The sequence below is a fragment of the Rana temporaria genome, chromosome 3, assembly GCF_905171775.1.
Source record: "Rana temporaria chromosome 3, aRanTem1.1, whole genome shotgun sequence".
NCBI lineage: Eukaryota > Metazoa > Chordata > Amphibia > Anura > Ranidae > Rana > Rana temporaria.
Window position 1 is genome coordinate 186,797,643 of NC_053491.1, and position 14,799 is coordinate 186,812,441.

Below are 14,799 nucleotides of genomic sequence, written 5' to 3' on the forward strand. Positions count from 1 at the left end.
AGCTTTTTGCCAGTCCCTTGTGATATCCCCACAGGGGATATGCTTTATTTGACCCACTGGTGAAACAAGGGTCAAATTGTGAGGTAAACAGTTTATTTGGATCATCTTACACAAATGGTGGATTGTTTTCTGTCACCTGTTTTACTCATCCTTTTTCATGGACTGGAATATTTAGTTCATGTCTTCATAGTATTGTTTATGCACATTGTATTTTTAGTAGCGCAGCACTGTTTATTTATGTATTTTTTTTATAGGTGGAGTGAAAACACTTTGAGTGATAGCAGCGACTATTTTTTATTCACTGTTGTCATCAGATAATAAATCTTGATTGCGCTGATTGATTTCACGCAGTTCTTTTACTAATGACTTTGAGAATCTTTAAATAAATTGTGTAAATTTTAAAGTGATACTAAAGGTTATTTTTTTATTTTTTTTATTAAAATAATGTTTTACTTGTCTGCTCTGTGTAACATTATTGCACAGAAGGGGTCCTTTAACTCCTCCTTGGCAGTCCCCCATCAGTTTTTTTCCACTTCCACTTCTCCTTATTCTGGTTATTCCTTATTCTTGTGCCTCCTTAGCAAGCTGGTTGCTAGGGGAGCACCCATGTGCCTGCTCCAGATCCAGGCTGTGTGCATCCATAGTCACACACAGCACTGGTAAGTCCCACTCCCTTCTCACAGGAAACCGTACATGTTGGCATTCATGGTTCCCTCAATGAACTGTAGATCCACAGTGCTGGCAGCACTTATGAAGCCCCAGACCAGACCTCTCCTGTGAGACACTGAAAGCAGCAGCGCTGCTGCTGGCATAGCGCTGGAGCAGTAGCAGAAGTTAGGCAAGTATTTAGGGCTTGGAGGGGTCGGGCAGGTAGTAGGGAGTTTTTTTTACCTTAAAGCGGAGGTTCACCCAAATAACATGTATATAAGATCATATTCTTTATACTTCCACCATGTACACCATGTACAGTATGCCCTTTTTTAAAAAATGTATTTAGGCTCTATATACCTTATTTTGGCTATTTTCCACCCAGCTTCCGGGTTCTGACTCCCACGGGAGTAGGCGTTTCTATGCAGAGGCGCAATGTCACTTGGGACTTCGCCCAGATAATTGACGTCCTTGAGAAAAAGTCCCCCCCCTGGCCCGCCTATTGCGTAGGCGCGTCACAAGAGTCACGCAGTTTCCGAAAATAAGCCGAACTGCGAGTCAGCTCTATACGGCGCCTGCGCAGTCAGCTCTACACAGCTCCTAGTTGGTGCGCAGGTGCCGTGTAGAGCTGATTAGCAGTTCAGCAATAGGCGGGCGTGGGGTGAACTTTTTCTCAAGGACGTCAATCATCTGGGCGAAGTCCCAGGTGACATTGCGCCTCTGCATAGAAACGCCTACTCCCGCGTGAGTCAGTACCCGGAAGCCGGGTGGAAAATAGCCATAATAAGGTATGTAGAGCCTAAATAAAAAAAAAAAAAGGGCATACTGTACATGGTGGAAGTATAAAGAATATGATCTTATATACATGTTATTTGGGTGAACTTCCGCTTTAATGTAGAGAATGCATTAAGGTAAAAAAAAAAACATTTTGACTTTAGAACCACTTTAGTGTCAATCATGGGCAAATTAACTAATTCAACAGGAAATTGCTTTTCACATGATAAGAAAAATTGAAGGGAATAGTTACACAATTTATTGTATGAAAATTCTCAACTCCATTAGTAAATTAAAGTGGTTGTAAAGTCAGAAGTTTTTTTTTATCCTAAAGCATTCTATGAATTAAGATAAAAAAAAAACTTCTGTGTGCAGCAGCCCCCTTCAGCCCCCCCCCATACTTACCTGAGCCCATCTTGATCCAGCGATATTGTAGGAAAGTTTCAGTTGCTCAGGACTCTCCCTCCTCATTGAGTGAGACAGCAGCATGGCACCATTGACTACTGCTGCTGTCAATCAAAGTCAATGAGCCAATGAGAAGAGAGAGGAAGTGGGGCCGAACCACAACTCTGAATGGACACAGAGTGGCGGCTTTGGGTCCCCCCCCCCCATAGCAAGCAGCTTGCTGTGGGGGCACTCGGCAGGAAGGAGGGGCCAGGAGTTCTGGCGAGGGACCCGAGAAGAGAAGGATCTGGGCTGCTCAGTGCAAAACCATTTCACAGAGCAGGTAAGTATAACAAGTTTGTTATTTTTTAATTAATAAAACTGAGACTTTAGTATCACTTTAACCTTAACAAGGATAGATAGAAGTCTTGAATATCCCTTGGAGTGCAGGTATAGTAAATCAACCATTAAGACATGAAATTATGCTCTCTGAAAAGTTGACCAAAATGAATTACTCTTCAGAGGGAAACACCAGTGTAAATGAGGCTTGTTCTGCCTATGTTCTTACATATATTTCTTACTACCGTTCTGCCAGTATATTGCATCATTCTTCAAAAACAGGAGCAGGTAGAAATCTTTTATCATACAATGTTTCCTGATTATTATTTTTTTACATCCTTTTTTCATTATTTTCTCTCAGTGTATGACTCATGTTATGACTGCATTAATAACATTTCAAAGTCATTTTAGAAGAACAAAGACTTGCTAAGTAGATTAACTTGGAAATCTCATGATATGAGATTCACTAAACCAAATACAAGTAACGCCAGAAGTTATACTCATCCAATGACAAAGAAGAGGGGAAACATTTGACTAGAAACGATTTAAATGTACATCATGTTCCAGTGAATATACTGAATATAAATCCCTTTTTTGGCTTTGTACTTGGATAAGGACACCATCGAATTTTTAGACATGCAGTCAGTTGGGGTATTAGTAAAAAATACATTAATAGAATTAATTTAAACCGTGCCGTAATTACACAAAAGTGTGCTAAACCATGTTATGTCAACAATTAAATACAATCAATTGATTAACCATTATTCATAAAATAGAGTGAAAATGCATATTAACCACTTGCCGCCCGCCATATAGCAGAATGACGGAGGCAAAGTGGTTGTGATTTCCTGACCGGACGTCATATGATGTCATCATGATATCACAGCCTGCACACGCCTGGGGGGGCACCCAGCACAACGATCGGAGGTGATGTGTGTCAGTCTGACACACAGCAACTCCGATCATGGTACAAAGCCTCTGACAGAGGCTGCTTACCACGTGATCAGCGGTGACCAATCACCGCTGATCATCGCGTGAACCAGGAAGTGCCGGTAAATGGCTCTCCCCTGTTCAGTCTGACAGGGAGAGCCGATCGGCGGCTCTCCCTGTCAGAGGGGGGGGGGTCTGTGCTAATAATCAGCACATTGATTATCAGCACATCCCCCGTCAAAAGTTGTAAATCACTTCCCAACACTTGCCAGCTGTGTCCCAATAAAAGCCACAGTGCCCTATCAGTAATGCCTGTCAGTGCCCCATCAAAGTGCCAATCAGTGCAACTCAGTAATGCCAGCCAGTAGCTCCTCATCAATGCTGCCTATCCAGTGCCACCTATCAGTGCCAATCAGTGCTGCATATCAGTGCCGCCTATCAGTGCCGCCTATCAGGGCCCATCAGTTTTTTTTTCTTTAAATGGTTTGTCTTTTTTCGTTTATAGCGCAAAAACTAAAAACCGCAGAGGTTTGCACACAGAAGGCTTTTTATTTTAATGCATAGAATGCATTAAGATAAATAAGCCTTCTGCCTTTACAACCACTTTAACTAAAACAGCTTATTTATATATTTCATCTGTGTATTTAGCTGCATGCCCGGGCTTAAGGATTAGTTAAATACTTCTGTCATAGAATACACATTTCACATATGCATTTGTGCACATGATTAGTAGCACTATCATTAATTTGATCTTTTTCATGGGCAGAGTCAGTGAGCCCAAGTCTGACCCCATCACATATTGTGCTACAACAGCTTTAACTATATAATTTTAGTAAAATACAGATAATAGCATTATTGGTCTCTGCTGAGTACTACAGTGAAAAAAACTTGTGTAACACCATTTAAAAAAAAAAATTATATGAGATGTATAATGTCCTCTTACTTTATATACAGGATAAAAACAAGGTCAACGTTAACAGAAAACATGTTGTCACACAAGCTATGCTTTGATGCAAGAATTATATGCAGGTAATGAAACTTTATTAACATTGTTGAGAATCTATACTAATACGTTACTTATTTTAAAAAAGATGATCAGAAATTCCCATATTGTGACTTAGGGGGTCACATTGTCAATTTTGTGGGTTTTGGGTTACTTGGGTTGCCATCTATTCTCCAACATTTTGTGGGGTTCTTGCCTCTTCAGCTCCTATAGACCAGAGTAATTTTACACGATGATTTGTCAATGTCTTTGTCAATACTTAAAGTGTTACTAAACCCACAACAGTAAAATCAGTCTGTATATGCAGTAAAGCATGCTTGTTATACTTATTGTGGAACCTAAGGGGTTAATCCTCCAGATTGTGTATAAAGGCTGTTCTATTCTGTCTCTCTGATCCTCCTCCTCTTCTTCCACTGTCTCCAAAAAAGAACCTGATATTTCCAGAGTCAGGGGACGGGCTGCACATGCTCAGTTTGGTGTGTATTGCTAGAGAGTTTTTTTTTTTTTTGTCTTGGGAGTGTGCATGTGATCAGCACAGGGCCAATCAGCACTGTCCAGACATGTCCAGACAGAGGATCAGGGGACAACGAAAACTCCTCCTACAAGCTTTACTAGGAACTGATAGTCACAGGGCTGCTATATACTGCTGATGAGAAAAGGTATTTATCAATTTATATTTACTAAAATAATTGCATTTACATGTTCTGTGTACTATGGCATATAGTGAATGCAGGTTTTGGGTTTAGTAACACTTTAAAGTAATTGTAAACAATTGCCTAAGGCCTCATGCACACTGGACGTTTTTTTTTAAGTTTTTACAGCAGCTGTTTTTGGCTGTAGACTTTTTTCTACAGTCAATAAACTCTCCGTCATGTTATCCTATGTGTCCATGCACACATAGGCCGTTAGCAGCAGTTTTGGGCAGTGGTGTTTTTAAGCAATAAAAAAAAACCAAAACTAGTGGGTTCTGAGAGACGTTTTTCAGCTGTAAAAACGATCGAACGTTGATTAACGTTGATAAACGCTCAAAAACTTCACTCATCAGCGTTTTTTAACATTTTTGATCCATTTAAAATATATAATTTCTTAAAAAAAAAAAGCTAATACGGACAAACGCTAATAAACACAAAAAAAAAAAAACGCTATTGCAAAAATCTTGAAAAAAGTTGAAAAACTCACTGCAAAGCTACTGGCAATTTTATAACGTTATTTTAACAGTGTGCATGAGGCCTAAACGGTGGTAGGTTTTTTAAAAAAATGATGTTACTGTAGATAAAAGGTATTTATTTTTATTCTTTAATTTGTCCTATTTGTCCACATTGCAAACCTATTTACAAATAAAATAATGTTGTTTTTTTTTGTTTGTTTTTTCAATTTAGCATTTTTTTAATGTGACACTTTTAATGTGAAAATCAATAAACACAACTAACAAAAACAAAGACAAACAAATGTAATAATAGTTAGAAAATTTGTTAGAAATGCGGTGATGCTCTACCGACTTCAAACTTACAATCACGTGCAAGCAAAAATGCATTTTTTTTCCCCATGTGATTGGGTATTCTTTGCAAAATGTGAGTCTAGTGCCAATCAGTACCAACTATCAGTGCCTGCTTATCGGTGCCCACTAGTGCTGCCTATTAGTGCCCACCAGTGCCATCTAACAGCGCCCACCAGTGCCACTTATCAGTGCCTATTAGCGCCTCCTTATCCATGCCCCCTAGTGCTGCCTATCAGTGCCACCTATCAGTGCCCATCAGTGCAGCCTCATCGGTGCCTCCTGATCAGTACCCATTAGTGCTGCCTATCCGTGCCCATCAGTTCCGCATCATCAGTGCCCATCAGTGCAGCCTATCAGTGCCACCTCATCAGTGAAGGAGAAAAATTACCTGTTTGCAAAATTTTATAACAAAATATGAAAAACATTTTGTTTTTGTTTGTTTAGCAAAAAATAAAAAAAAATGCAGGGGTGATTTAATACCACCAAAAGAAAGCTCTATTTGTGTGAATTATAAAATGTTCATTTGGGTACAGTTCCATTACTGTGCAATTGTCATTCAAAGTGTGGACATTGGCCTGGGCAGGAAGGGGGTATAAGTGCCCAGTAAGCAAGTGGTTAACCACTTGTTGTTCTCCTATTTGCACTTGAGTTATTTATTGTCAGTTCCCTTTGGTAAATCAACCTCAATATCTTTAACCCCTATACGAGGGTAACACATATGATATATGTAGTCGGTGACAGTCCTTGGGCTTGGGTCTCTGCTAATGATCGGGCCCTGGGGAACTGAACCCCAATCACATGATCACTGTGATAGCTTCTGATTGGCTACATTGATCATTCATAGTTGTTTTTCCTTTGTGAAGAGGCTAAACAACAAACTTTCCCTCTAGGAAGAAGGAGAATTAATTGAATCTTTTCTTGCTCCCTAGAGTAAATGTCTGAAAAAAAAAATCATTTAAGCCATGTAAATCATACGAAAAATACAAATTTCGGAGCGATCGTACGATAATCTGATCATTAGTACAGAGCTATCGAGAGCCTATCAGGACAGTTCATCCAAAATTATTTGATTGGACATGCACAAATATTTTTTTTATACAATGCCTGATTTTCGTTTAATCAGTATAGCCGTCCTTCGAAAATGCAATACAAATGCATTACAACACATGACATCACTTTTGAATTTTTATTATGTTGTACGAGAATTTGTGACTTTAGGTAAACTCAGCAGATTCGATCTGAGATTAGCATGCAAAAAAAAGAAAAACGGACGATCATTCGTCTGATAATCTCATTGTGTGTAACGCTATTAGTGCAAGTGTGTCAGTGGCAGTTTAAATATTAATTAGTGTCAGTGAAATTGTCAGGGGTTGGTTTACTAAACCTGGAGAGCGCAAAATCTGGTGCATCTCTGCACAAAAAACAATCAGCTTTCATTTTTTATTTTTTTTTGTCAAAGCTTAAAGAGGAAGTAAACCGTCACCTGCAAGAGAAAGGCATAATGAGCAAAGCACAGCATTCTAGCTCATTATGTGGCACTTACCTGAGATCAAAGCCCCCGAAGTCCTCCTCGGTCCCATCCACCGCCGCCACCATGTCCCCTGGAGCTTCTTCCTGTTTTCACCTCTCCAGTGCTGTGATTGACCGGAGCGGCGATGACGTCACTCTCGCGCATGCATGCTGGACCGGCAGATCCCAGTGCATGCGTGGGAATACGGCATTAACCCTGATATGCCATTCACAAAAACCACCATGCTCAGTGCGCCTGCGCCGTTGTCTACCGTGCGCATGCTCTGTAGACATCATTGCAGTGTTTTCTGCATATAGAGATATTTCTTGCACCTAGGCTACAGGTAAGCCTTAATCTAGGCTTATCTGTAGGTGCAAGTTGTCACAGTGGCTTTACAACCACTTTAATTGAACAAGCTGAAGTTAGAAGCTGATTGGCTACCATGCAGATCTGCACCAGATTTTCCACTATCCAGTTTTAGTAAATCAACCCTTTATGCCACGTATACACGATTGGTTAAACCGATGAGAATGGTCTGATGGACCGTTTTCATCGGTCAAAACCGATCGTGTGTGGGCCCCATCGGTTAGTTAACCATCGGTTAAAAAAAAGACAACTTGTTTTAAAATTAACCAATGGATTCCTAACCAATAGGACAAAATCGATCGTTAGTAGGCACAACCATCGGTTAAAAATCCATGCATGCTCAGAATCAAGTCGACGCATGCTTGGAAGCATTCAGCTTTGTTTTTTTTCAGCACGTCATTGTGTTTTACGTCACCGCGTTCTGACACGATCGTTTTTTTAACCGATGGTGTGTAGGCGCGACGAACCATCAGTCAGCTTCATCGGTTAACTGATGAAATTGGTCCATCGGTCCGTTCTCATCGGATGGACTGATCGTGTGTACACGGCATTAGACTCGGTTTACACAGCCACGACTTGGGATCCAACTTGTGAGAGCCCAAGTCACGTGACATGTGAGATCCCATGTTAGTCAATGAGAGCTGTCTTAATTAGCACCACTGAAGTCGCTCTGACTTTAGGAAAGGTTCCTGTACTACTTCAAGGTGACTTCTATGCGGCTTGTTCCTGTAGACTTTAATGGAAGTCGCCTCCAAGTCGGATCCTAAGGCATGAGAGGCTCTTTTCAGGCGCTTTACAGGCGCAATATTTAGTGCTATAACACATGAAATGCGGCTCAGTGTGAAAGGGGTCCAAGTGCCAGTTAGTGCCATTTAGTGGCAGTGTTGGTGTCGGTTAGTGGGGCAGTATTGGGGTGTGTTTTAGGTAAGAAAAAAAAAAGGTTTTAAAAATCTGGTTTTATATTTAGTTAGTGTCAGTGCAAGTATCAGTATGTTTAGGTAGTACAAAAAAAAAGCACTATTGTTTCTTGACCCTACTATGGGTACAAAGAACACATTACATACACATATGTGATATTGCCAAGATTGTCAGGAGTAGGGGAATTTTTTTTTTGCAGGGTTTTTTTTTTAGTGGTGGGCCAAGGTAACGGCATAAAAATATACAGTTAAAATTATTATATATATATTTTTTTACTATTTTGAGACAGTTTTTCTTCCATAATAAACAAATCAGGAAATATCCATTAACATTTCCCACCAAATTAAAGCATTAAATATGTGTTCCGCCCCTCACGAAAAATACTGTAGCTGCTGGCCTTTAATATAAGGACACTTCCCTGTCCAAGGAGCCCACAATGTTGTCACCCCAGCCAATTTTTGGATCGTCTTTTGGGTGATGCCGACGCCATTCATGGTGAGGGAAGCTGGCAGTGAAGCCTTGTGGATTCACAGCCGGTTCCCTACTGGGCGAAGCACGCTGCGCTTTCTAACTGGCCCAGTGGCGGAGGGGGGACTTCTGAGAGGTGGTGCAGTTTCCCCGAAAGTGGGGAAGGGTACCTGTCAAAAACAGGTACCCATTCCCCCCCATCCCCCTGAAAGGTGCCAAATGTGACCCAGGAGGGGAGGGCGGAAGCAGATAAGCGGAGGTTCCTCTTTTGGGTGGAACTCCTCTTTAAGGTCTGTTTTGACTCTGGTCATGAAGGGGTTAAACTTGGATCAGAATGCTCAGGATGAATTAACGCTACAATGGAGACCTGTCGGAGTGATTCACCACCCCGGCAGCTTCCCGTTGCTGGCTGCGGTAGGGTGCACTGTGGTGAGCGATTCAGTACATCACACAGCTCTTTGTTTTTTGTACAATGTACGGCTGCGCTGCCATACATTGCCATGCGATTTGGCACGATAAAATTCAGCATGTCTGCAGCACGCTGCACCTTGGTAAGAACATTCTGTCACCTGCTGGTGACATTGTGGAGTAACTTCATTCCATGACATGCATGAACTGTAACATACGACTCAATGTTTATTGAAAATGCTGTCAAAACAATGCATGTCTTACTTCCACACAAGCGTAAATCATTTCTATGACAAGCTGACAGCTAGCTAGTCTTTGTGCCGCAATCACTTTACAGTAAAAGGTGTGACAGTTCTTTATCCCTCAACAGTGCATATTAAATAAGCTCTTTTGGAACGATGGTGAGAGGCTGTTTTTTTGTGTTGAATGTTTGGATGACAGGCTTGCTGCCTATAAACCTGGCTTCATATATCAGGCTGATGTAAATCTATACTGTGGACATCTGAGTCACTGCATCAAAGCCTTCAAATTCAAGGACAGAAAGTGTTTCACTGTGACCTTTATATGACATTATCAAGTGATTGAAAAATAACCCAATAAAGGTTTATTTGATCTTAAGAATCTTTAGCAGATTTTTGTTAGGGGACATTTGTTTTTAAACAAGTAACCTACGGTTTTCCACCCGCTTCTTCCTAAAAGGATTTGAAATGGCTAATTCCTCTCCCTATCGCAGTGATTCAATGATTACCTCAGAGGCATTGCAGCTTTACTTTCATTTGCCTTTCCAAAAGCAACAGCCTAACACTGCTGGATTCTAAACGGATTATTTATATTGCTTTGTAATGGATACACAAGGACGTAGAATTCATTTTTTTCATGTTTTCGTTTTATGTGTGTGGGTTTTACCAGGCTAGAGGGATCATTACAAGGCATATATCTATATAAAAGGATGAATGAAAGAGTATTGGAAGGCTGTCCACAAGGTTTAGGAGTGTGTCTATGGGAATGTTTGACCATCAGAATCGCATTTGTGTGTTTACACACCAATGTGGATGAGAAGGCCTGGCTCGCAGTCTCCACTCCAAATCAATCCTAAGGCTATGTTCACACTGCTGCGAATTCAAAATCATGGTAAAATCACGATTTTACCGCGATTTCGTGGCTGCGATTTTGCCGCGAATTTCGGCCGCGATTTAAGAGACATCTGTGCAGGGTTCAATGTAAATCGCGGCCCGAAATCGCAAAAAGTAGTACAGGAACTACTTTTTGAAATCGGTGCAGCGCCGCAGATGCGGAGTCGCACCGATTAGGACGGTGCCATTGCCGACAATTGCCGGCAAATGCCGCCGATTTGAGATGCGATTTGACATGTGAAATCGCATCTCAAATCGTACCCAGTGTGAATCTGGGCAAAGATGTTCTATCGGGTTGAGGTCATGATTCTGTGCAGGCCAGTCAAGCTCCTCCACCCCAAACTCGCTCATCCATGTCTTTACGGACCTCGCTTTGTGCACTTTCCAAATCATTTGGTGGAGGGGGGATTATGCTGTGGGGTTGTTTTTCAGGTGTTGGGCCCTTAGTTCCAGTAAAGGGAATTTGTGAAGGGGTCAGCATACCAACACATTTTGGTCAATTTCATGCTCCCAACTTTTTTTGGAACAGTTTGGGGATGGCCCCTTCTTGTTCCAACATGACTGCGCACCAGTGCACATAGCAAGGTCCATAAAGACATGGATGAGCGAGTTTGGTGTGGAGGAGCTTGACTGGCCTGCACAGAGTCCTGACCACAACCCGATAGGTCATCTTTGGGATAAATTAGATCGGAGACTGCGTGTCAGGGCCCCAGCTCTACAGGCGTCCGTGCGGCGCGCATGCGCGGTAGATCTGCGCTCCGACGCTTACCTGGGCACTGTGAGAGGGTGCACGTGCGTGGTGCGGCGCATGCACGTGCACGGGCGCGCACCATTGCGGGACCAATCAGAGGCATGACCGCCTTATTTAAACCAGCCCCTGTCTGTGGACAGGTTGCTGGTTTATCGTCAGCTCATGTGTCCCTGTTGCTGTTCCCTTGTACCTGGACTTGGAATTCCTCCCGACTCAGCTCTCTCCCGGAACTTCGACCTTGGCTTGTTTCTGACTTTGCTGCTCTCTCCTGACCCCGACCTTTGGCCTGTGACCCGGATCTTGCTACTGTCTCCTGCCCCTGAACCTTTGGCTTGTGACCTGGACCTGCTGCTGTCTCCGCTCCCTGAACCTTGGCCTGAACCCCGGACTTGTCTCTGTCTGTTCCCTGAACCTGAACTACACCTGCATTCCGGACCTGTTTCCACCTGTCTCCTGTTTCCGGCTGCCGCCCTGCAGGATCTGTTGCTGCCTACTACAGCCACCATCAAGTTCCGCTATCCCGCTGGCACCGGTACCTCCTTGTGCTTCTGCCTCCTGTCTCAACTCCAGGGGGCGGGCACGCCCCCTAGAATCCAGCAGTGGAGACTGCGAGCCAGACCTTCTCGTCCACATTAGTGCCTGACCTCACAAATGCGATTCTGATAGCATGGTCAAACTTTCACATAGACACACTCCTAAACCTTGTGGACAGCCTTCCCAGGAGAGTTGAAGCTGTTATAGCTGCAAAGGGTGGGCCAACTCAATATTGAACCCTACGGACTAAGACTGCAAAAAAAGGGGGTGAAAATATACCAAAAAAATAAAATAAAAAATGTGCACAGCTGCTAGCAATATACTCAGTCCTATAAACTATAATCATATAAATTGTGCAGCGCTGTAGTAAGAATGAAAAAAGCACGAAAAAAAAATGTAAAAAGATTAAACCACAATGTTAATTAAATGATATTTAAACATCCTCTTAAGTATGTCCATTACATAATTATAAGAATAATTATAAAACCAACATGTCATACCACCATATGAATGGTCTAAGTGGCAATGGTTTTTGATGTACTTATAGCGGTTTGATTTTTAGCTATTTTTAGGTGTTTTATACCCATTTTTACTATATGTTATGTTCCCCTTTTTTAAATAAATACTACACCCAGGCCCATCGGAACAGGACAGGCAAAGCAAGCAACTGCTTGGGGTCCCGAGCTGGCCTGGGGCCCCAGCAGAGCGCCGCCGCTTCCTATAAATGCTGCAGCCTGTAGCGTGGCCGAGCTCCTTTCCTAATTCCTCCTGCAGTCCGGCCGGGTACCATAACCGCGTGGTACAGGAGATTCAGTTTCCTGTTCCCGGCCGGACTGACAGGAAGTACACACACTGTGCTCACTTCCTTTCAGTCCGGCCGGGAACAGCAAACTGAATCGTCTGCAGCGCGGTATGCAGTAAGGGGGGGGGGGTAAAAAGAACATGGGGGGGAGCCGGGAAGGCAGTCAGAAGAAGTACTAGCTGACGTTCGGCAGCAGCAGCTGTATGCGGCGGTATGCGGTAGGGAGGGGAGGGTGGGCTAAAAAGAACATGGGGGGAGGCAGTCAGAAGTATTTTGGGAACATATGGTTGGAGTTCTACCCTGTGAGAGTGTGAAGGATCCCTGACATTGGACTTGTGGACATCCCCCATCTCACCCATGCTGTTTAAAAGAACCTTTCTGGTGAGTGTGCATTGTTTAGGGGGCGGTCTGGTGAAGTCTAATGATCGAGGTTTCACTTTTTACTTGTATGAAAAGATGTTTCACCTGAGTGTAGATTTGTTTTAACAATATTACACCATACAAGTTTCTTTCTGTTTTCCGGTATATTTTGGAGTTTAGTCACATCGTCATTATCTGGAGTGTTACCAGCAAGAATAAAGAGAGACAGAGCAATTCCCTATGATACTAATGCAAGTCTGCTGCACTTAATTGTTATTTTTGCTAAGCCTCTATTCACATCAGTGGCTGAATAGTTGTTGGCATTTATTAAGTCCGGAGTCCGGACTATTGGAGATATTTTTTGTATTTCAACTAGACATACTTAAGAGGACGTTTAATTAGCATTTAATTAACATCGTTGTTTAATTTATTTCATTTCTTGCCCGGTTTTGCACTTTTTTCATTCTCACTACAGCGCTGCACATTTTTTATGATTACGGACTAAGACCGGGATGCCATTAAAGTTCATGGGCCAGATCCACGAAGCAGTTACGCTGGCGTATCTATTGATACGCTGCGTAACTTCTAGGTTGCTCCGGAGTATCTTTGTTTTGTATCCACAAAACAAGATACGCCTGAAGCTGGGCTAGATCCGACAAGCGTACGTCTTAGTACGCCGTCGGATCTAAGGTGCATATTTACGCTGGCCGCTAGGTGGCGCTTCCATCGATTTCCGCGTCGAGTATGCAAATTAGCTAGATACGCCAATCCACAAACGTACGTCCGGCCGGCACATTTTTTTATGTCGTTTCCGTAAGGTATTTTCCGGCGTAAAGTTACCCCTGCTATATGAGACGTACGCAATGTTAAGTATGGACGTCGGGCCAGCGTCAAATTTTTCGTCGTTTGCGTAAAACGTTCGTGAATAGGGCTTTGCGTAGAATTACGTTCACGTCGAAAGCATTGGCTTGTTGCGGGTTAATTTGGAGCATGCGCACTGGGATACCCCCACGGACGGCGCATGCGCCGTTAAAAAAAAACGTGATTTACGTGAGGTCAAGACGTATTAACATAAAACACACCCACAACTTAGTGATTTGAATTGCACGCCTTTACACCGATACATTTACACTACGCCGCCGTAACTTACGGTGCAAATTCTTTGTGGATACGGGAAATACGCTGTATAATATATATAAAATATATATATATATATATATATATATATATATATATATATATATATATATATATATATAAAGGATGAATGGCAGCGTTGCAGAAAGTTTACCCTAGATTTCCCATTTTATTACTGACAAATTACCATCATTATTCCAATCATTGACAGATTCCTAAATGATTCCCCACATATTTATTTGAATATTTGATAACAGTAACTGCTGCTGTATGTAATATTTCCTCAAGGAATAAAGCGATCAACTTTAAATTTGCTTTTCTAAAATATGCCAAGTCCAAATATTTCCCAATGATTCCCGATGGAGACACTTACCACTCATTCACATTTCCTGATTAGGATGATTGTTTCATTGTTATTCACCTTTTGTAAGCTTTATACAGTAAATCTGGTGGGTAAGTCCAGGCTGGTGAATGTACATGGATTCATCCATCCTTTATAAATATGCATCTATTGTTATATCAAAATGTATGAAAACCCTAAAAATGTACTTCACTTACTTTCTCCCTTTTGGTCTGTTAAATATAAAAATGAAAGCATTTGTTATATCTGTTTGAAAAAAAAACCTGTTGATCATGCCCAAAATCATAATAGAGAACTACATAGCACCTCCCCCTCTAAACAAAAACTCTTAATGTAGCCACCACATCTAGTTTAACCTCTTCTTCTCGCAAACCTGTTCACCGAGCAGAGCAGAGCAATTTTTACATTTCTGCTATGAACCTGCTTACATATATTGTTTTTTTAAGGGCAAACAAGACTTTCTTTTCATGATAAT

At 42.0% G+C, this 14,799-nt stretch overlaps 1 protein-coding gene across 2 annotated transcripts in view; it reads left to right on the forward strand.

The window, feature by feature from the left end:
* CAPS2 (calcyphosine 2) overlaps positions 1-14,799 on the forward strand; it is a 155,845-nt gene that overhangs the window by 87,239 nt on the left and 53,807 nt on the right. For both annotated transcript variants that reach the window (XM_040343976.1, XM_040343975.1), the window contains exon 11: positions 4,030-4,104. In XM_040343976.1, coding sequence (XP_040199910.1) covers positions 4,030-4,104 — 75 coding nt within the window. The remainder of the gene's footprint in view (positions 1-4,029; positions 4,105-14,799) is intronic.